This window comes from Paroedura picta, chromosome 2 (assembly GCF_049243985.1).
Source record: "Paroedura picta isolate Pp20150507F chromosome 2, Ppicta_v3.0, whole genome shotgun sequence".
Lineage (NCBI taxonomy): Eukaryota > Metazoa > Chordata > Lepidosauria > Squamata > Gekkonidae > Paroedura > Paroedura picta.
The window spans coordinates 159,321,449-159,343,134 of NC_135370.1; the positions used below are offsets into that span (position 1 = coordinate 159,321,449).

The window sequence follows — 21,686 nt, forward strand, 5'->3', positions numbered from 1 at the left end:
TTATGCAAATAGGAAGATTAATACTTTTGACCTACACGTACCCATACACTTACCATCACTCTCTGCCCTGACTAGCAGGGACATGCCCTTCAGCCTTTCCACATAGCCAGAGGACACATGTCCAGTACCACGATCATCCCACTGTCGATCTTCATTCAGGGTATACACCTTCACCCTCCTCCGGGTATCAGTCATCCTGCCACTTGCCTCCCCACAAGGGCCTACAATACTTGCTTAAAGTAAGTTGGGGGGGGCTTGCCCCCCTCAGTAAAAGAGAGCAGGAAAGGTTTTAAAAGTCCCACAGAACACTCTAAAGAGTTCTTTTCCTTTCTTTTAAAAATTGCCACCGCTAAAGCAGCCGCATCACTCTCAAAAAGGGGCAAAAACAAAACAGGAGCTTGTTAGAGAATATGGGAGCACAGGGCTACTCAGCAGCAGTGAAAGCTCCACGGAATGGGAGGGAACAGGAAGTAGCGAGAGTAGAGAGGAAGAAACAAGCGAGATGGGGGGGAGGAGGGGGAGAAAGGTCAGTGTACAAAAATGGGAAAGGGCAGCTAGAGACGGACCAGCCCTACTACACGGGGGACAAGCAGCCAAAGGCAGAGAGGGCAGAATCTGCAAGGGAAGGGGCACGACTCTGCGTCGGGGGGCCCGGCACAAACCGGGGACGTTGGGAAGGGGGCGAATTCGTTAGCGGGAACGATTAGACAGCCTCACCGAGATCCCCCCCCCTTCCCGGCCCGTCTAAGCAAGCGAATAGGAAGGAAACCACGCGATGTGACCGAGGGCAGGACTGGGGTGGGGGGACAGGAAGAGACGGGGGGGCGAGGGAAGGGGGTCGGCCCGGCCTATCGTGGCAGGGGTTGGCAGGCCCCAGCCCCCTCAGCCCGGTTGTCCGTTAGTCAGGCGGGGAGTGGGGGGGGGGGGACAGGGCCGAAACGGAGCCGCTTCTCCTCAGCGAGGGCCGCGGCCTAAGCCTGGGGGGTGGGGTGGGGTGAGGTGGGGAGGGGAGCGGGCGAAGGAGCCGGCTGGCTCGGACGGGGGCCCTGCGAGGCGAGCGCGCAGGCGGCCTCAGCGCCTCGTCTTCCCCATGAGCTCCTCTCACAAGCCGCGGCGGCTGCGCGCCCAGCCTGACTCCTCTGCCTCCGCCGCCGCCGCCATGTTCTTCCCGCGCCCGCTTCTCTCGCCGCCGAGCTCCGCGCAGGCCGCTTGGCCCGCTCCTAGCCGCCCGCTGCAGCCCCGGCGCCCGACCAGGGAGCGCGGCCCCTTCGGCGGACGGGCTGGGTGGACGCGGCGCTGCCCGTTGGTGTCCTTCGGCCTCAGGTTCACTCACTGCGCGGCCGCCATCTTGGTTTCACCTCTCACTGGCGGCGCGGGGTCTCCTCGCCAAAGGCGGCACGGGCCGGCCGCGAACCTTTAAAGGGCCAGCAGCCTCGGCGAGGAGCGCCGCCGAGCGGGAGACGCGCGAAGGGACCCGAAGGGGAAGGGAGAGAAAAGGCCGCGCTGCGCACTGAAGGGCTCCTTCCTCCCCGCCCCGGCTTCCGGGGTACAAGAAGGAAAGCAGTCCTAGGAGTGGGAAAGGGCCGTCGGAAGGAAGAGTGGGGTGAAGCCACGTGACAGGTGAGAACAAAATGTGGGTCCAAAGGCACTTTTATGAAGGCCAACCAAGTTTTAGTGGCCTTCATAAAGGTGCCTTGGGAGTCACTTTTTGTTCTGCTACCTCAGACCAAAACGGCTACCCATCTGACTACCTTGCTGGCAGGGGCTTCTGGGAATTGTAGTCCATGCACGTCTGGAGGGCCGCAGTTTGACTACCCCTGAGGTAGACCATTGGGTGAAGGTTGTATATTCGTTTCATTTAGGAAGTTCTGAATTGGCCCAATGCGTTGCTTCTGGCTAGTGTTGCCAGCTCTGGATTGGGAAATACCTGGAGACTTTGGGGGTGGAGCTGGGAGTGGGCAGGAGTTGGGGTGGGGAGGGCCCTCAGTGGAGTATAATGCTATGGAGCCCACCCTCCAAAGCAGCCATTTTCTACAGAAGAACTGATCCATTTACTCTGGAGATGAGCTATAATTTTAGGGTATCCCCAGGTCCCACCCCTACACAAGGCTGGGGAAAGATGGTTGAAGGGAGACCCAAAAGATACTTAAATAGTAACATGGGGGGGGGGGACTGCCAGCCCTCCTCCCCCGTTTCCTCCTGTCCTTTGCCCTCTCTGGCTTAGCTTTCCTGTTAAAAGTGACAAGATGGGGGGAGCCGTTCTTCGCAGAAGGCTTAGTGTTAAATATATTTACTTGTGCATGTGAGTGTTTACTTGGTACTTTATTAATGTTACATTTATATACCGCTGTCCCTTGAAGCTCAGGGCAGTTTACAATTAAATTCATGGAACAATACAAGGAAGTGTCGTGATTGTGAACGTCTAACATTTCTAAGGTTAGAACTTGTAACAGTAGAACATTTAACATTTAACCTTTACTATTAGAACATTCTAACTTTACAACTCTGCAACTGTGTAACTGTTTATTGTACTGTGGTTCAGCTCTTTCATCTGCAGTGCTTAGTTGGTGGTGGGAGGGGCCTCTGGGGCTCTGGCTCCTTTCATTGGCCTTGACTGAAAGCTTGGTGGAAGAGCTAAATTTTACAGGGCCAGTGGAATTGTTTTAGCTCTGGCAGGGCCCTGATCTGAGAGCCCATTCCAACAAGTGGGGGCCAGGACAGAGAAAGCCCTGGTTGATGCCAGACAAGCCTCCTGGGTCAGGGGTTTGCAGAGTATAATGCTCTTTGGGGGGCGTTGGTAGAGAGATGGTCCCTCAGGTACTCAGGGCCCAGACCAAAGTTCATTACCAGAAAATTAAGCCTGATCCGGTAACCAGTTCAGCTGTTGGAGTATGGGCCAGATGTGGGCCCACCAAGGTTGCCAGATGTGGGCCCACCAAGGTTGCATTTTGCACCAGTTGTAGCTTCCATATCAGTGATAAGGGTAGGGATCTTTGTACAGGCACAATAGAAGTCTGGGAGCTACCTATGAGAGTCAACCCTCAGAATATACATCGCAGCTTCAGGAAATGTACAGGGGGACAGCCTGAGCAGTGTCTTCTTTACAAATTACAAATGGGTCACCATGTTGGAGTCCACAAAGATCGCCGTGTTCTTTGAGATGGGATCCTTTTCAGAACACTTGGTTGGGGGGAGGGGTCTCTTTAATGCCTTTTTCCCTTTTCTGACTCCTCAGCAGGGTAGTGGGCAAGTTAATTGCAAATCAAACAGACTGCATTCTTATAGCCTCCTTTTGGCCACGCCAGATCTGGTTTTCTGAACTTTGGTTAGCTAGAAGGAACCTTATACTTCTGCCTCTGGTTCCAGGTCAGTTAGTTCAGGACTTTCTGCTGCACCAAGGAATAGAAGGGCCAGCATTTAACCACTTGGAGGATTCATCCTTCTCTCAGCTCTCCTGGAAGACTTTAGATGCTGTATTTCTAGCTTTCAAGCCATTGACACAGTATGCTTATGGCAGAAAGTCAGAAAGGTTTCAGGATTGGAGTTTGTCTAGAGGTGAATGTCCTTTCACATGACCTTCAGCTTTGATTTTAGACCTAACTTTTGCCAGGGGTGATTTGGCAGTGCTCTCTGTCAAAACCCATTTGGCAGCTATTGCTGCATTCCATAAGGAAATACAAGGGTTTACGGGTTGATTTCTCATAAGCTAGCTAAATGTTTCCTAAAGGGACTGTTGAATGTTTTCCCACCATCTTCCTCATGTAGTCCCTCAGTGGGCTTTGTCATTGGTTCTGGCCCATTGAACCTTTAATCTTATATTCCTTGTCTTTATTTACTAGGAAAGTTGCATTTTTGGTTGCTGTTATTTCAGCTCAACAGATCAGTGAATTGGCCCACCTTACCTTAAAGTTTTTGATGGATGGTTAAGTTCTTCACCCTAGTCTTGATTTCTTCCTGAAAATAGTATCTAAGTTCCATTTAGCCCAGAAAATTCTCCTACCATTTTTCTTCCTGCCTCCTACTTCAAGTGCAGAATCGTATCTTCATACACTTGATGTGAAGAGGGCTATTTTGTACTATCTTTGCAGAGATAAGACTTTATTTGTATGTTATTGAGGCCCCAAGAAGGGCAAAGCAGCTACATCACAATTTATGTAGATGGGTGGTGGCTAATATTCAGTAATGCTACAGAACTACGGGCAAAGTGTGTCCCCTGGAAGAGCGGTCTTATGTGCCTTATTCCAATGAGAGCTCTTGCCACCTCCAACAGTAAGTAGCTCAATAATGGTCCCAATATGTGGCTGTACTAGAAGATGAAAACAGAGTTACACTTACCTTTAATTGTTGTTTATTGAATTCTGAGCAGAAGCACATTCCCTCCCTCCTGACACACTGAGCTCTCATATGTGCCATTGTGACAGGTGGGATTCTCACAGCAGTTTAGATAGAACTCAAGGGAAGGAGGTACATTGCCCAGAAACACGACACTCAGGCAGGAAAAATCCACACATGCACCAGATCCACAGAGTATGTACCCCCTCCTGGAGCTTTTATATAGAAAATAAAATGTTTATGGTAGGCCTGTACATGTATAGTCCCAATGTGTGTCTGCACAGAAGACATCAATGAACAACAGTTGCAGGTAAGTGCAACTCTGTTTTCTTACCTATGTTTTATCATGTATCTTCTTCAACTTACAGGCAGCCTGTCCACTTAATAGGTTTTGCCTCCTTACTAACAAAAGAATCTGAGTGAGCACAAATGGAAGATTATATTTTAAAACCAAGACAGATATAACAGAACCCCCATCATGGTCAGTCCATTACAAGGGAAATGCAGCACCATCAAACTCTGATCCAGAACAGAGTAACAGGTTGAGACTGCACATATTGTCATTTTTCCCTTACCTTTGTATACAAATCATGTTTGAAGAGCTCACAGAATCACTGATAGTAGCACCTGCAATATTCAGCACTGCAATCTTCATCCACTCCTACCACAATCTGAGTTTTAGATTGCTTGGGATTCAGGGGCTACAGCTTGTCAAAACAGGAATCCAAAGGCCCCTTAAAGATGAACAAGGATGGTCCCAGCATAAGTGTTTGTGAGTCAGACCTCACTTTCCTCATACACATATAGAGTGCAAAATCATTGTAGACATACCTTTAAATTCAAAAGTCATCTCCCTGAGTGATGGTAGTGTCTCCAAAGATATTCCTCTGCAAATCCTGCTCGCATAATACCATTGCTGCACCAGTGGAACTGCTATACCAGTGCAGCACGAGGAGGTATCAGAAGTGTGCCATGGGCCAAGCTGGACTAAGCTGGCTCACCCAAAACCCTGTAGCCCCAGGCATGCCCCAATGCTGGCATAAAGATATATCTTTGAACACTGGCATAGCCCGAACAGGCATATGCAGGGAAAAAGATAGAGGTGTTTTTCATTCCTTCCCTGCCCCCATACACCAGCACAGCTGTATCAGTCCCTCAGTGGCAAATCACAAGTCCCTACCCCTCAGCACTACAGAAATCTCAAAGGATATGTGGCATGGGAGCCTACTGCTTAAGCCCATGCAGTGAACTAGAGCCCTGCACTTTGAGGGTGGGAGTAGCAGCTAAAGAAGTACCAAGCTTGAGCACATAGTGCAAACATGACTGCATTAGTAGACAGATGTTGGTTGCAGATGTATGGCACTCGTGTAGGCACCAACAGCACATTGCTGATGTATCACTAGCACTGCTAGGGTCCCTGGTGTGCTCACTTTGTGGTTATAGAATGACACATAGCACTACTCATACTATGCTAGTGGAGGTACACCACTGCTGTTTGGATCTGCTCCTATACCTATGAAAATCCTTCTATGTCCTATCATGTTTTCCCAGGGAAGTGGAAAACTTTGTCAAATTCCAGTGAGGGTTTCAAACAAGGGAGAAAAGAAGTCCTTTGCCTTCGCCTCTGGAGGTACCTTAAAGACTAACAGCGTTCATTCCAATATGAATTTGAGTCACAGTGTACTTCATCATGCATATATGTGACTGTACTGGGAAATCTTAGGGGGGAATGGAGGGGGGAGCCTTGGCTCAGTGTGAATTGCACTATGAGGCCTTCAAGTGTAAATCTTAATGGGAGGGGGGGAAAGGCAGAAGATGATGTAGGAAGCTTAGGTGTAAGTCCCATTATGATGCCTAGTCGCTGCTTTCTCCAATGGTATGCTCAAAAGGGCACTGGTTTTTACACTTCATCTTCACTAGTGTCACGTGTTACTGCACTCACTAGAGAACCTATAGCCAAGAACTAAGTGGCACTGAGAGAAATGAGTGGTTAAATATTTATTAACATTGCCCCCCATAAAATTCTATTCCATGTGACAGTGACCAAAAGTTTCCTAAATAATAACCTATACAAAATTATTCTTCAGACAATTTAAAAGAACTTGTTTTCCTAATGAATCCTGAGACTGTTTCATGGCTAAGGAATGATGGAAGAGTAGCTCTTAGTGTATACAATTACTGTCAACTAAATAGCAGTTAGTGACTGTGGCTGGCAGTCATTTTTCGTTATTTTCAGTCGAAATTGTTGAAGATGTAATGAGAGAAACTATTGATTTCACTGTGGCTGCTTTTTGTAGTCTCTTCTTAAACATGGTCCATATTTGAATTTCATATACTTCCATAATGAATGCCAGAAAGATAATAAAACCTATTAGTACAGCTGTAATTGAACTGATAAGATACTGCCCTGGGAAAGCCAATGGAGCATCATCAACATAAATCTGCAACAGAAAACGCAAGAATTTCAAAACATGTTCTTTTTAAAAGCTTGAATACTAATTTGTGATTACCAAATACAACTGGCAGAATGAGAAATGTCAGAAGTAGTAGGGTATCAGAGCTTGTCTTCTCTGGAAACACCAAAGCATGACTGCTAATGCTTAGAATCTTCTAGAAAGCTTTGGATTCTTCATCTCGTCAACTGGCCTACACCTGCACCATTCCCATGTGTGCTTACACAAAAGACCATGCAATGAAGAAAAGTTATGGATAAGTGCAGCCCTGTTTTCTGTGCTTTTTTTTGTGGGCCCCTGCTTTTTAACTGTATTTGAATTCTGCTTCTCCCATAACAAGCTAACAATAACATTTTAACATCTCAACAAATTGTTAAACAAGGAAGAGAGAGGCTATGCTTAGGGCTACTCAGTCAACTTCAGGTCTGAAGCAGGGATGTGAATCATGGCGTCTCAAGCCCAAATCCAGCATCTGGACACGATGCTCCATTTAATACAGCCCAAAATCCCATTCATCTTTTTAGCCACTGAGTCACACTGTTGACGGATATTTAATGTATGGTCTACTAACGGTCTCAATAGGTTCTAGAACTGGTCTAAACTGAATAAAATGAAATTCAATAGGGACAAATGTAAAGTTCTGCATTTAGGTAGAAAAAACACCAGAACCAATGGGATGAAATTAATTCAAAATAAATTCCGTCTAAACATTCGGAAGAAGTTTCTGACAGAGCAGTTTCTCAGAGGAACAGGGCTCCTGGGGAGGTGGTAGGTTCTCCATCTTTGCAAATTTTTAAACAGAGGCTAGATAGTCATCTGACAGAGAGGGAGATTCTGTGAAGGCAAAGGGATGGCAGGTTACAGTAGATGAGCGATTGGGATGTGAGAGTCCTGCATAGTGCAAGGGGTTGGACTAGATGACCCATGAGGTCCCTTCATTATTATTATTCTTTGAATTTCTGATTCTAAGATCCTGACCCATAGAAAATTCCATTATGTGCTCACAGTCTTATCATATAGCCCCTCTCCCAATCCCCATATAAACCGTAGCCTCACACAGCCACCCTGAGTGCTTTCCAACTTGGGACCCATTGGAACCTCCTATGCTGTGTTGTGTCACTTTTGCTGACTCTCCATTCTGTGGACAGGTAATTTTACCAAGCCTTCTCCTCCAGCCTTCCTTCCTTTCTCTATACGACTGTTTGTAGGTGTGCTAGCTATTTTTGTGCTTTTGTTATTTTCTTTGCAATAAAACTTATATTTACTGTTTTACCATTTACCTATGTGTCTGCCTGGTATACACATGCAACGATCCTACAACGCTAGTTACCCCCTCCCTCGCATAATTTGGCTGATCTCCCCACAACTCCAATACATGTGTTCTAGGATACGTGTACACACAATTCAAGAAATGAGAGGGAGTATCTGCCACACATCAACCTTTTGTTGAGCAATTAAGTATGTTCCTGCCTCTTTTGCCGCTCTTCTTATCAGAATGTGGGGCTACTGGACTTTTCTAATAATAAATGAGCCAAACCTGCTAATAAGAATGGCAAAGGACTTGGAATTGTCTCTCATTGAATCTGAAGTCCTTGGGTCCAGTCCTCGAGTCCTTTGCAATTCTAATATGAGTCTGGTTGAATTCCCCATGCTCCAGGAGCTAGTTCCAGATGGACAAAAGGAAGTACTACATTACACAGCCCCCTTCAAGGATCGCTGCCTTGCCGTGGCAAGAGGGCTTGCGTAGCTCAGTGAAGCTATGAGCTATGCTGTGCAGGGCCACCCAAGACGGACAGGTCATAGCTGAGAGCTCTGACACTGGAGAAGGAAATGGCAAACCACTCCAGTATCTTTGCCATAAAAACCCAATGGACAAGTTCAAAAGGCAAAACGATATGACGCCGGAAGATTAGCCCCTCAGGTCGGAAGGTGTCCATTATGCTGCTGGGGAAGAGCAGACGGCTAGTACGAGTAACGGCAGAATGAATGAAGCGACTGGGCTAAAGCCGAAAGGACGCTCAGTTGTGGAAGTAACTGGTGGCGAAAAGACAGTCCGATGCTGTAAAGATTTTTATTCCATAGGAACCTGGAACGTCAGATTAAGGCAAGCTGGACATGGTTAAACAAGAAATGACAAGACTGAACATCGACATGTTAGGAATCAGTGAACTCAAATGGACAGGAATGGGTGAATTTAATTCAGATGACCATCAGGTATACTACTGTGGACAAGAATTGCGCAGAAGAAATGGAGTAGCCTTCATAATCAATAAGAGAATAGGAAAAGCAGTGTTGGGATACAATCCCCAAAATGACAGAATGATCTCAGTTCAAATCCAAGGCAAACCATTCAACATCACAGTAATCCAGGTCTATGCCCCAACCACTGCTGCTGAAGAGGATGAAGTTGACCAGTTCTATGAAGCCCTACAACACCTTCTAGAAGCAACGCCAAAAAATGATGTGCTTATCATCATGGGGGATTGGAATGCTAAAGTAGGAAGCCAAAAGATAACCGGGATAACAGGCAAGTTTGGCCTTGGAGTACAAAATGAAGCAGGGCACAGGCTGGTAGAACTTTGTCAAGAGAATACAATGGTCATAGCAAACACTCTTTTCCAACAACCCAAGAGACGACTCTACACATGGACATCACTAGACAGTCAACACAGAAATCAGATTGACTATGTGCTCTGCCTCCGAAGATGGAGAAGTTCTATACAGTCAATAAAAACAAGACCAGGAGCTGATTGTGGTTCAGATCATCAGCTTCTTGTTGCAAAATATAGGCTTAAATTGAAGAAAGTAGGGAAAAGCACTAGGCCACTCATGTATGAACTAAATCATATCCCCGACGAATATACAGTAGAGGTGACAAATAGATTTAAGGAATTAGATCTGATAGACAGAGTGCCTGAAGAACTATGGACGGAGGTTCGCAACATTGTACAAGAGGTAGCAACTAAAACCATCCCAAAGAAAAAGAAATGCAAGAAATCAACATGGTTGTCTGAGGAAGCTTTACAAATAGCTAAGGAGAGAAGGCAAGTGAAAGGCAAAGGAGAAAGAGAAAGATACACCCAATTGAATGCAGAATTCCAGAGAAAAGCTAGAAGAGATAAGAATGCCTTCTTAAATGAACAGTGCAAACAAATAGAAGAAAACAATAGAATGGGGAGGACCAGAGATATTTTCAAGAAAATTGGAGATATGAAGAGAACGTTTCATGCAAACATGGGTATGATAAGAGACCAAAATGGTAGGGACCTCACAGAAGCAGAAGAGATTAAAAACAGGTGGCAAAATTATACAGAAGAACTATACAAGAGCAATCTTAACATCCCTGACTACTACAATGGGGTAGTTACTGACCTGGAGCCAGACATCCTGGAATGTGAAGTCAAATGGGCCTTAGGAAGTCTGAGCAACAATAAAGCTAGTGGTGGTGACAGCATTCCAGTTGAACTATTCAAAATCTTAAAAGACGATGCAGTAAAAATGCTACACTCAATATGCCAGCAAATTTGGAAAACTCAACAATGGCCACAGGATTGGAAAAGGTCAGTTTCCCAAAGAAGGGCAATGCCAAAGAATGTTCAAACTACCGCACCATTGTACTCATTTCTCATGCTAGCAAAGTTATGCTCAAAATCCTACAAGCTAGGCTCCAGCAATATGTGGACCGAGAATTTTCAGAAGTACAGGCAGGATTTCGAAGAGGCAGAGGAACTAGAGATCAAATTGCCAACATACGCTGGATCATGGAGAAAGCTAGGGAGTTCCAGAAGAACATCTACTTCTGCTTCAGTGACTATGCTAAAGCCTTTGATTGTGTGGAGCACAACAAATTGTGGCAAGTTCTTAAAGAGATGGGAATACCAGAGCATCTTATTTGTCTCTTGAGAAATTTATATGAAGGTCAAGAAGCAACAGTGAGAACTGAACATGGAATCACTGACTGGTTCAAAATTGAGAAAGGAGTTCGGCAAGGCTGTATACTGTCGCCTTGCCTATTTAACTTGTATGTGGAGCACATCATGAGAAAGGCGGGATTAGAGGAGTCACAAATTGGGATCAAGATTGCAGGGAGAAATATCAACAACCTCAGATATGCAGATGATACCACTCTAATGGCAGAAAGTGAAGAGGAACTAAAGAGCCTATTGATGCGTGTGAAGGAGGAGAGTGCAAAAGTTGGCTTGAAACTCAACATCAAGAAAACAAAGATCATGGCATCCGGCCCTCTCAATTCCTGGCAAATAGATGGGGAAGAAATGGAGATAGTGACAGATTTTATTTTCCTGGGGTCCAAGATCACTGCAGATGGGGACTGCAGCAAAGAAATTAAAAGACACTTGCTCCTGGGGAGGAAAGCTATGGCATATCTAGACAGCATCCTAAAAAGCAGAGACATCACCCTGCCAACAAAAGTGCATTTAGTCAAGGCTATGGTATTCCCAGTTGCAATGTATGGCTGCGAAAGTTGGCCCATAAGGAAGGCCGAGCGTCAAAGAATTGAGGTTTTTGAACTCTGGTACTGGAGAAGACTCTTGCGAGTCCCTTGGACTGCAAGGCGAACAAACCGGTCAGTCCTAGAGGAGATCAGCCTTGACTGCTCCTTAGAAGGCCAGATCCTGAAGATGAAACTCAAATACTTTGGCCAAACCATGAGAAGGAAGGACACCCTGGAGAAGAGCCTAATGCTGGGAGCGATTGAGGGCAAAAGAAGAAGGCGATGACAGAGAATGAGGTGGCTGGATGGAGTCACTGAAGCAGTGAGTGTGAACTTAAATAGACTCCGGGGAATGGTAAAGGACAGGAAGGCCTGGAAGATCATTGTCCATAGGGTCGCGATAGGTCGGACACGACTTCGCACCTAACAACAACAACACATTACAGAGAGAGTGTTCAAAATGTGGAATTCTCTGCTAGAGGATATAGTGATGACCACAGGAATAAACAACGTTAAATGGGGATTAGGTAGGTTCATGGAGGTCTGTCATTGGCTACTAACCATGGTGACTGAGGGGAATCTCCACATTCAGAAGGGGAGTAGGTGGGATGGCCTATGAGATTAGTTACTGGCCAGCCACAGCTCTGTTACTGGCAGAACGGCTCTGCCTTGCAAGGTCTGCTGAACCTTCTTGGGGATGGTGAAAATACTAAGATTAGAAACCTGGGCCACCTAGGAGCAATATGCTATTGCCTCTTCTGAAAGAGAGAATGTAGAAGATGAAAAATGTGGATGGGAGCAGCATGAAGGAACACTCAGTATTAAAAGAAGATAAAAGAATGACAGATAATCTGAAGAATGTGACTGAATGACAAATCTAACTCCCCTTCTAAGGGGACTGCTCAATCAAAAGAATACAGATTTTTACTGAAGAAACCGATTGAACCTGAAGCTGATGCTGAAAGAATGTTCTTACATAGCAGAATGCTAAAACAAGACGATCTGGTATTTCTTGATTGCTTAGTAAATTGTAAACAGTTTGGGCAAGAGGGAACTTATGAAACTTGCCCAAGCAGAAGAGGCAGAAGTCTACAGAAGGCATCTTGCCCCTGCAGGGCCTACAGGTCTTGAATGTTGCCACAGGCAAGAAACCAACTATTTAGAGATGCTGTCCAAAGAGAATAATACAGCAAAGTGAAACACTTTTTTCAATGTAGAAGATCATGGAGGATGAGCTCTGGAGAGAAGAGAGGTTTCCAAATACAATTGGTGTGTTGACTGGCAAAAGTGTGACTCTTCCCCCCAAGGCATACACAGTTTGTGCTTCTGAGGGAAGCTCTAGAAGCTTCCTAACCATTGTTTTGTACAGGCACAGAACTCATGAATGAGTTCTCAGCACAGAGACCATAAAAAATAGCCTAACTATGTGAAGTGTTGCCATATGGACAGTCCTCAGAGAGGGCACTATAAGAAGATGGCTGCCTGAAGAATGCAGTGGGCACATGGGAGTACACTGAAAGATGTGGTTTGAAATGTCCTAGGGCATGAAGGGCTTTAACGTTAATAATCAGCACTGGAACGGGTAAGATGGGATGGGAGGAAACCAGTGTGTTTAATGAAGAAGAGTTATTTTTTATACCCGCTTTTCACTACTCAAGGGAGTCTCAAAGCGGCTTACAATCACCTTCCATTACTGTCCTCACAACAGACACCCTATGAGATAGGTGGGGCTGTGAGATCTGACAGGACTGCTCTGTGAGAACAGCTCTAACAGGACTGTGACTGACCCAAGGTCACCCAGCTGGCTGCTGTGAGGAGGAATGGGGGATCAAACCTGGTTCTTCATATTAGAGGCCATCACTCTTAACCACTATACCAGGCTGGATCTTAGCACATAACTCTAGTTCCAAGTGGCTGACTCCCAAGAAAAGTCATAGCTGCATTTTATAAGAACTGAATTTTCTGAGAATAGTTCAGAGTACTTTACAGTAGTCCAGTCTTGAAGTTTTTGTCACATGGCTCAGCATGGCTAAGTCTGCAGATTCTAAATAAGGGGCTGGCCTGTCAGTAAGGTGAAACTGAAAGAAGGCACTCCTAGAAATACTGTCAACCTGCTTATCAGTCAACAAGCCTAGGTCTAACTGCACCTTCAAACTCTTAACTTCATCTACCGAAAAAAGCTCAGCCCCAGTCTGGTAGAACAGTGACAGCCAAGCACTTTGCCTTCACTTGTGTCTTGTCTTGATCAAACTTCAGTTTGTTCACCTTCGGATACTTGACACAAAGAGGAAGACGCCACAACCTTTGCCTTAAGGAAGAAGCAATCTGATCCTGACATTGTTTGTAAAATCAGCTCCTACACTAGACTACTTATGGTACAGAAAAGAAGATCCTAGGTATGACTATTATGATGGATCAGGGCCACTACAACCACTCCCATAGCTGCCATGATCCTGAGGTCATCCAGTCAAGAAGGTCTCAGCATTGATGTTGTAGTCCTACAGTACCATGAGGGCTGGGGTGCGGAATATCAATTCCAAGACTGACTCTGCCAGTTCTGTCAGGTCTCAGGTACAGGTACATCAGCAGTATCCAGCCTGCCTCTGGAACCCTCAAGCCAAGGGACATACCATCAAAATGTGCCCATGTCTCAACCAGAAACTGGCAGAAGGAAGAGACCTCCTCCCCCAGTTCAGGGCTGACTAAAGATCATGTCGCCAGGTGGGGCTAACTGAGACATATTGACTTTTGATGCATCTGGAATCCTCCAACCAACTTCCACCAGGCATTTGCTTGAGACCAGGCATAACCAACACCATCTGAAGGGCCCCTGCTCCCCCCCTCCCTCCCAGAACTCCATCAGCACACTCTGGACCTGTTTGCACTGTTGCAATTATCAATTATTAGTATTATTGTTGCAGTTATTTGTATGTTATGGATTGATTCATGTATTGTTTATACATTTTATGTAAACCGCCCTGAGCCTCCAAGGAGGATGGCATATAAATAAATAAATAAATAAATATCTCAGTCATAAATGCCAGGTCAGCACTGCCATCTCTGAATAAATATATATTTTATATTATTTATAAATCTGGCATGGTTTAAGTTAAGGGAGGGAACAGAGAGCATATACAGTCTCAACAGTCTGATTTGGGGCTTTTTTCCTTTTGAGTAATTTGCTGTTTTTTGGGGTTTTTTTTTGCATAACAAGAAATTCCCCCAAGTACCCAGAGATCTTTACTTTTTCAATGAGATGGTCTGCTTTTGCTGCTTTCATGACTGGCATTAATACCCCTGTTGCTATAGGGCGCCGTTCTGAATCTGGCCATCCATCTGACATATATAAACCACTACTTTCTGGAAGCGAAGTTGTATGTGCAGTGCTAGGTTGCCTTATGGCTGTAGCAGTCAATAAAACTTTCCCCGCCTTATTGTCTACTATTGATAGTTCTCAACATTTCTGATATAAAGGCCCAGCAGTAGCAACAGTTTTTGCAAGGTTTCCCCCAATCCAGAATTTTTTGTTCCTAGGCAATGCAAACTTCACTATCAGAAATATGGAAGTTATTTAACAAATATATCAGTTGCAATGAATAGCTGAACATTGAGGAATATTTTTTTGTATAAATCCATATTCTATTTTATTGTTTATATCTTGGTATTGCTAAATAAAGTTAGTTGTTTGTTTTTTTACTATACCTGAAATTCATCGAATAAGCTACAAAAGGAGACTCCAGGAATAGTTTCTACCCTGAAATGGAAAAGCTCAGATCCCTGTAGAAAAGAAAAAAAAGCTGTTAGTATCTAATGAGATAGGCAAGGGTCAAGTATATAGCTGCATCTCTCTAACCACTTTGTCAGATTCCTCAAGAGCCAATAACTAAACTATCTTGCCTGTTTTTCCTCATGAAACTCAAGGCATTGTACACAGGGCTCCCAGATCTCCTATTCGAATACCTCCCATATCCAGCCTTATTATGATGTCTCAGGGCAAGCTTGATGTAGTGGTTAGGAGTGCAGACTTCTAATCTGGCAATCTGGGTTTGATTCCCCGCTCCCCCACATACAGCCAGCTGGGTGACCATGGGCTGCCCACAGCACTGGTAAAGATGTTCTGACCGAGCAGTGATATCAGCGCTCTCTCAGCCTCACCCACCTCACAGGGTGTCTGTTGTGGGGAGAGGAAAGGGAAGGTGAATGTAAGCCGCTTTGAGACTCCTTAGGGTAGAGAAAAGCAGCATATAAGAACCAACTCTTCTTGTGTAGGTTTAGCTAGGAGGCTATATCATTGTAAGGTATGACTCTGCTATCTAAATCAAAATAGATAAAAGTGATTTTTATCTGTAAAAGGGATTGGAAACAAATCATAGTGCGCCTGCAAGGGTTCTGGATTGCGACGCCAGGGATTTAGATGAAGATTTTACACCACTGGGAATAGTTTCAATTGACAGATGTCATGGTGGCAGTCACTATCACTGGTCCAGAGTAGGCTCAGAGCTATGTCCTAACACATGTTTGGATGCGGCTCACTCTAAGTTTTCCTCCAAACCTGAGCCACTCTTTTGATTGATCAACTTCCAGAAATTCAGGGGGCTAACCCAACTTTCCTGGACAGAAGAGCACTGAACATTTGTTTCAACCAATTATTCATTGCACCAGGATAGAAGCAGCAGTTAAGTTTGTAGGAAGCACCCTGTGGATTGTCAGGAAGCCATATGAACGGATCAGCTCTGAAATGCTCTGAGTTCCCATGAGTCTAAGACTCACCTGATAAATGAACTGCCCATGATAAAGAAGGAAACCGCCAAAAGCCGGCAGTTGCGTTCTAAAAATTTAATTAATAAATAAAGCCCTCTTCCCTCTTGTCCAAACTGATATGGAATGTTTTAGCTACAGTGTTTGCTGCGAACATTTTGAGCAGTTATATGTGCAATCAGGAATCTATCCATATTGACAGAGAACAAAAATAATGGGAAATAATTTTTTAAGAAGTCATTATTGTCAGCTCCAAAAGACCGGCAAGATTTATGAGATACTCTGGTCACATGATACCTCTTTATGTGATATAATGGCCAAATATTACTAATAAATTATTAGACTGAAAAAGACATTGTGATGCACATAGAGCATTGCAACCAAGTCAACAGAAGTGTTGTGGAAAAACAAAAGCAAAACTATATTTGTTTTCACAGTGTTTGGGGGGAAGAATAGATGCCCACACTACCCTCTGCTACCAAAACCTGTCGTGGATCTGACTGTGGCCCCTTATAACTTCTGCACTTGTCCAGACACTACATACCCATCTGTAAGTGCTGGCAAAAGTCACCAAAAAGAGGATTACCCTTCCCTCTCCATTGCATAAGATTCCATTCTTGGCACACCTTGAGAGAGCATGGTAAAATGCTTTACCTTGGATCCTTGAGGTATAGCTTCAATGAGGCTCAGGAAAAAAATAAGAGAGGCTTAAGAAATAAAGTTTACTTGCTACACAACTATATCATGCTCACTGACTGACTGTCCAAGCCTTGCCAGTCAGTCTCTAACACAGACCAGCAAAAGACAGAGTCTGCGGGGAGCAAACCCTCTATTTCCTATTCCAAGAGGAAATGGGCATTCCCATCTGAAACAAAAGCATTTGATGACTTAGAGCAGGGGTAGTCAACGTGTGCTCCTCCAGATGTTCATGGACTACAATTCCCATGAGCCCTTGCCAGCAAACACTGGCAGGGCTCATGGGAATTGTAGTCCATGGACATCTGGAGGACCACAGGTTGATAACTGCAGTTTCTGCTCTGCCGCCACTGGATATCTCTGTATTCCAACAAGAAGGAACCATATAACACTCTTAGCCTTTATGCCAATTAAAGGTTCTAACTGACTGACTGATATTTTTAACTTTTAATCTTGAAACAATGTGCAGTGGATCCAGAGTTTTGAAGGACTTTAGCTTCTCAAGTGTGGCTTTCTTGTACAAGATATATATTTTATCTAAAACTTACATATATGCTTAGAGTGAGTCCTTCTGGATTGTACAATGTTGTGTTGAGGCTATGAGCCAAATATGCTCTCATTTTTAATAAGCTTGATGTTCTGTTGGTAGCTGAAAAATAGTCAAAGCAATCTCTGAGTGGTACTTCCATGTTTCTACAGAGCTTATGATTCAGTAAACACTGGATCCTATAAAATAGGAATGTACTAAGCACACAGATACGCCTTTAAAGGATATACTTCAGTGTTGGAGCAGTATCACAGACATGGCATCTTGAGCTAAAGCTGCACAGGCAAAAATTTGTAGACCTTGCTGATGAAGTGACAATGAAAGTGAAGAAGAGAAGAAACCAACATTACTCTGGAATCCTGGTTACTGTTAACTGTTTGGTTAATGGTGATGAAGGTACCAGCTTAATCCTGGTTAATGTTAGCTGTGGAAGGATTTCCTTCACCATCCTTGACCTATGTTATATACCTACATTAGCCCTTAGGCATTTCTGAGGATAATCATTGTTGTATATTTATTTTATTTCTATACCACCCTTCCAGGGCGGCTTACATACAACATGGGGGATACATGGAACGAATTAATATATAACATAAACCAATACAACAACAACAATAATCTAAATAACACAATTTCAGTGATCTTAAGCAACAATATAACAGGAACAGGAATTTAGCTAAGGCCCCTAGAGAGGACAGACTGGTTCAGGCCATGGAGGGAATGTCTGAGGGGGGACCTGTTGTCGGTCTCAGGCAAATGCCTGGTGGAGGAGTTCCCTCTTGCAGGCCCTGCAGAATTTTGGGGATTTAGACAGGGCCCTGGTAGGTGGAGAGACGGTCTCTTAGGTACCCTGGGCCCAGACTGTGTATGGCCTTGAAGGTAAGAACCAAACCAAAACCTTAAGCCTGATCTGGAATTCAATTGGGAGCCAGTTGAGCTTTTGAAGTATATGCCGGGTGAGAGATCTCCACAGTGTATTGGTGAGAATCCTGGCCGCTGCGTTCTGCACCAATTGCAGTTTCTGGATCAAGGATAAGGGTAGGCCTGCATAGAGCAAGTTGCAGAAGTCCAGTCTAGAGGTGACTGATGCGTGGATCACTGTGGCTAGGTGTTCTGGTGCCACGTAGGGCGCTAGTAGCCGCACTACTCTTGTGACCTGGAAAGGAATTATGTGCAAAGGACTGAACAAAACTGGGTTTTTAAATTTGTGGCCTCTACCATACCTTTCTGTATAATGACATTTAAGGGGATGAAAAAGGGCGTTTAACCTTTGTCAATAAGCCTTTTCATAAATCCATAAATTTTCCTTGAATCTGTCCAAATGCAGTAGTTCTTCTCTTCTACTTTTGATTTGGAGATGATCAGGAGGGTTTGCTCCAAAAGGGAGGGGAAGAAAACCAATACAGGGGTGAAGTGCCTCCCAGGGGGGCCTTTCACCCCCTCCTTTTTGCTGGCTGGGGCTTTCCTCACCACTTGATATTACAGAGCTAGCACCACAGTGGTGCATGAGTTGTATGGTGGGAGAGTAAGTTTTTTATAAGTAAAAAAAAAAAAGGTCCCTAAAAGCAAGACTGTTGACAGGGAAAGGATTATGGGTAAAAATTCCAGGAACACCGGTCACCCTGGGGGCTTATGGAGTGATTTTTCATCTGTTTTGGTTGGGCCTGGGTAGTACTGAGATGGCAGTAGTGGGACAGATGAAGATGTTATGGCCTTTCTAGCAACCAACATGCCTTCTTGTTTCCTGACAATGTGGCTGTGATAGACAGCCAAAGGCATGGGGCCAAGAATTTTCCCCCACTATCACCATGGAGCCAATCAAGGACTTCATGCCCCACTATGTTCTCTCTCCCAAATCTCCCCCTGGTTGCCAGGGTGTGCGAGTGTGAGGTCTAGTCCTCTCTCTCCTGTCTTGTGCTTTCCAGTTAAAAGGTGAGGCTTGCCATCCAACCAACACTTCCCTTGCTGGGACTTGAACCTGTCCTTTTGTACAGAGCTTGTGATAATTCCTACAATTATAGCCATCCAGTAAAACAGGTTCGACTAAGAAATGAATGCACAGAACGCTGATGATCTGCAGGGACTCTACAGGAAAATGCAGGATCTCATTCTGTCTTCCTTATCCAGATAATTAAGTCTTCCACCTCCCTTACTTGAAATCTCCCAGTTTGTTCTGTTGTTGACTTCTGTTATTGTGATGAAGTAAGGAGATGTCATATTTCTAGACCCATCCTCATTCTCAATTGTAAAACTGAGGGGAAGTTTTGTGATTGGATATTTCATCCGGATGGCCTGAAGAGAAGTTACAAACAAATGGTTGCTATAAAAAGAAAATACAGGGCAAGCACGCTATTCAAAATGCAGGGATTTAAATAGGACTCCTTTGGTGTCATTCATGGAATAATGCAGATTAGTTTCACTAAACATGTTTCTCATCTGGTCTGATGCAATTCTTTTGCAGCTACGCAATTCTATTCTTAGCAATCAGTCAAGGGTATAACTTGTCTCAAGGCTGTACTATCCGTTGGACAGACAGGAAACATGTTCAAGCACCATGTGAAGTAGACTTTTGTCCACTGCATTCAGTCACAAATCTGGCTGGATTTGAGCAGCTGGAAACCAGCATGTTGTATACCCTAAGCCAGCTGTCCCCAACCCCCGGTCCAGGGACCGGTACCGGTCCATGGAGCAGTTGGTGCCGGGCAACGGCTCCTCCTCATCCTCCTCCCTGGCTGCTGCCTCAGGGGCTGCCCTGCCACTCTGCCGCCGGCTCATCTTTGGTGCTTTCCGGTGGCCATCATGGTTGGGGCTCCCCCTCAGTGTGGCACTGCGCAGCTGCTGCTGGCAGCGCCCCCCAGCAGGGGCACCAGTGGGAAAGCAAGCAGAGCAGTGGCTCAGGCGGCAGCGACATCCTTCAGCAAAAGACTACCCCCCCTCCGGGCTTCAGTAAAATTGTCAAGCGTTGACCAGCCCCCAGTGATAAAAAGGTTGGGGACCACTGTCCTAAGCAATGAAAAATCCAAAGACCATCTCTGTAAGTACTGAAAATCGGCATAGTCATTACTGCAAATGTTATTTCCTTGGATCCAAGAATACATTTACAAATATTGAAAAGAACACAGCAGGAGTAAACAGACATTCCTTCAACAGGCAGCACATCCCCAGGTGGCAATCTATACAATCGCCACAAGGTGACATTCTTGCTCTACCAAGAAAGTTCCACAAATCAAACCACAAACCACTTATGCATTTTTTCTGTGCCCTCTTCGCACCGCCTTTCAAATGCTGAGGGATGTCTTGGTCTAAGCACTTGAGAGATCCCCAACTATTAGGAAACCATCTGTTATCAGTCATCTTTAATAAAAGATCAGTTGACTGCAATATTGGCCCGCTAAAACTAATACAGTCTCAGTGTTTCCATCTGAGGAGCCCCCAAGGTATAAGGATGATTAGACCTAGTGCCTCGCTCCCAGTGGAAGAAAACTTGGCCTCCAGCTGAACGGGGAAGGAGATGATCGGGTAATTATAGTTGCTTAACATATGAGTGCCAGCTACCTATTATTATTAAAGGTAAAGGTAAAGGTATCCCCTGTGCAAGCACTGGGTCATGTCTGACCCTTGAGGTGACACCCTCCAGTGTTTTCATGGCAGACTCAATACGGGGTGGTTTGCCAGTGCCTTCCCCAGTCATTACCGTTTATCCCCCAGCAAGCTGGGCACTCATTTTACCGACCTCAGAAGGATGGAAGGCTGAGTCAACCTTGAGCCGGCTGCTGGGATCGAACTCCCAGCCTCATGGGCAGACAGCTTCAGACAGCATGTCTGTGGCCTTACCACTCTGCGCCACAAGAGGCTCTACCTATTATTATTACTATTAATAATAATTATTATTATTATTGTTGTTTACTGTTGTAAGGGGTGATTTTATGTGTTTTATTGTGTTTTACTGTTTTATTGTTGTGAACCGCCGCAATATCACTGAAAGAGTGGTGGTATAAAAATAAAAATAAATAAATAAAATCCCATTTGCCTTTTTAGCCACTGAGTCACACTGCTGACTCATGTTCAATGTATGGTCTACTAAGACTCCTAGATCCTTTTTGCACATGCTACTGCCAAGACAAGTCTCCCCCATCTTATATTGGTGTATTTGGTTTTTCCTGCCTAAATGCAGAACTTTACATTTGTCCCTATTGAACTTCATTTTATTCAGTGTAGCCCACTTCTCGAGCCTATCAAGTTCATCCTGTATTCTGTTGCTGTCTTCAGTTGTGTTTGCTACCCCTCTCAGTTAACTACAGGGTACTCTCCTTAGCCACATCGGCATCAGATGTGGATCTGATGGCAAAAGGAGAGGCAGAAGCACATTGTACAGAAATGTAGAAATATTTCAGTTTAACTATGCTGTGGAGGGGGAAAGTGCCCTCACATTACAGCTGACATGGTA

General features: G+C 44.9%; 2 protein-coding genes across 3 annotated transcripts in view; both read right to left on the minus strand.

The window, feature by feature from the left end:
* Positions 1-1,499, minus strand: part of PPP4R3A (protein phosphatase 4 regulatory subunit 3A) — a 34,187-nt gene extending 32,688 nt beyond the window's left edge. Inside the window, exon 1 of one of the 2 annotated variants that reach the window (XM_077323498.1) lies at positions 54-1,499. In XM_077323498.1, coding sequence (XP_077179613.1) covers positions 54-195 — 142 coding nt within the window. In that variant the 5' untranslated portion in view covers positions 196-1,499. The remainder of the gene's footprint in view (positions 1-53) is intronic. The other variant, XM_077323497.1, reaches the window with a different exon arrangement.
* Positions 1,500-6,345: 4,846 nt separating this feature from the next.
* CATSPERB (catsper channel auxiliary subunit beta) overlaps positions 6,346-21,686 on the minus strand; it is a 73,503-nt gene continuing 58,162 nt past the window's right edge. The window contains exons 23-26 of the mRNA XM_077319105.1: positions 19,393-19,531; positions 17,241-17,341; positions 14,941-15,015; positions 6,346-6,773 (exon numbers count right to left, since the gene is read on the minus strand). Of these exons, the coding sequence (XP_077175220.1) occupies positions 6,549-6,773; positions 14,941-15,015; positions 17,241-17,341; positions 19,393-19,531 (540 nt within the window). The 3' untranslated portion in view covers positions 6,346-6,548. The remainder of the gene's footprint in view (positions 6,774-14,940; positions 15,016-17,240; positions 17,342-19,392; positions 19,532-21,686) is intronic.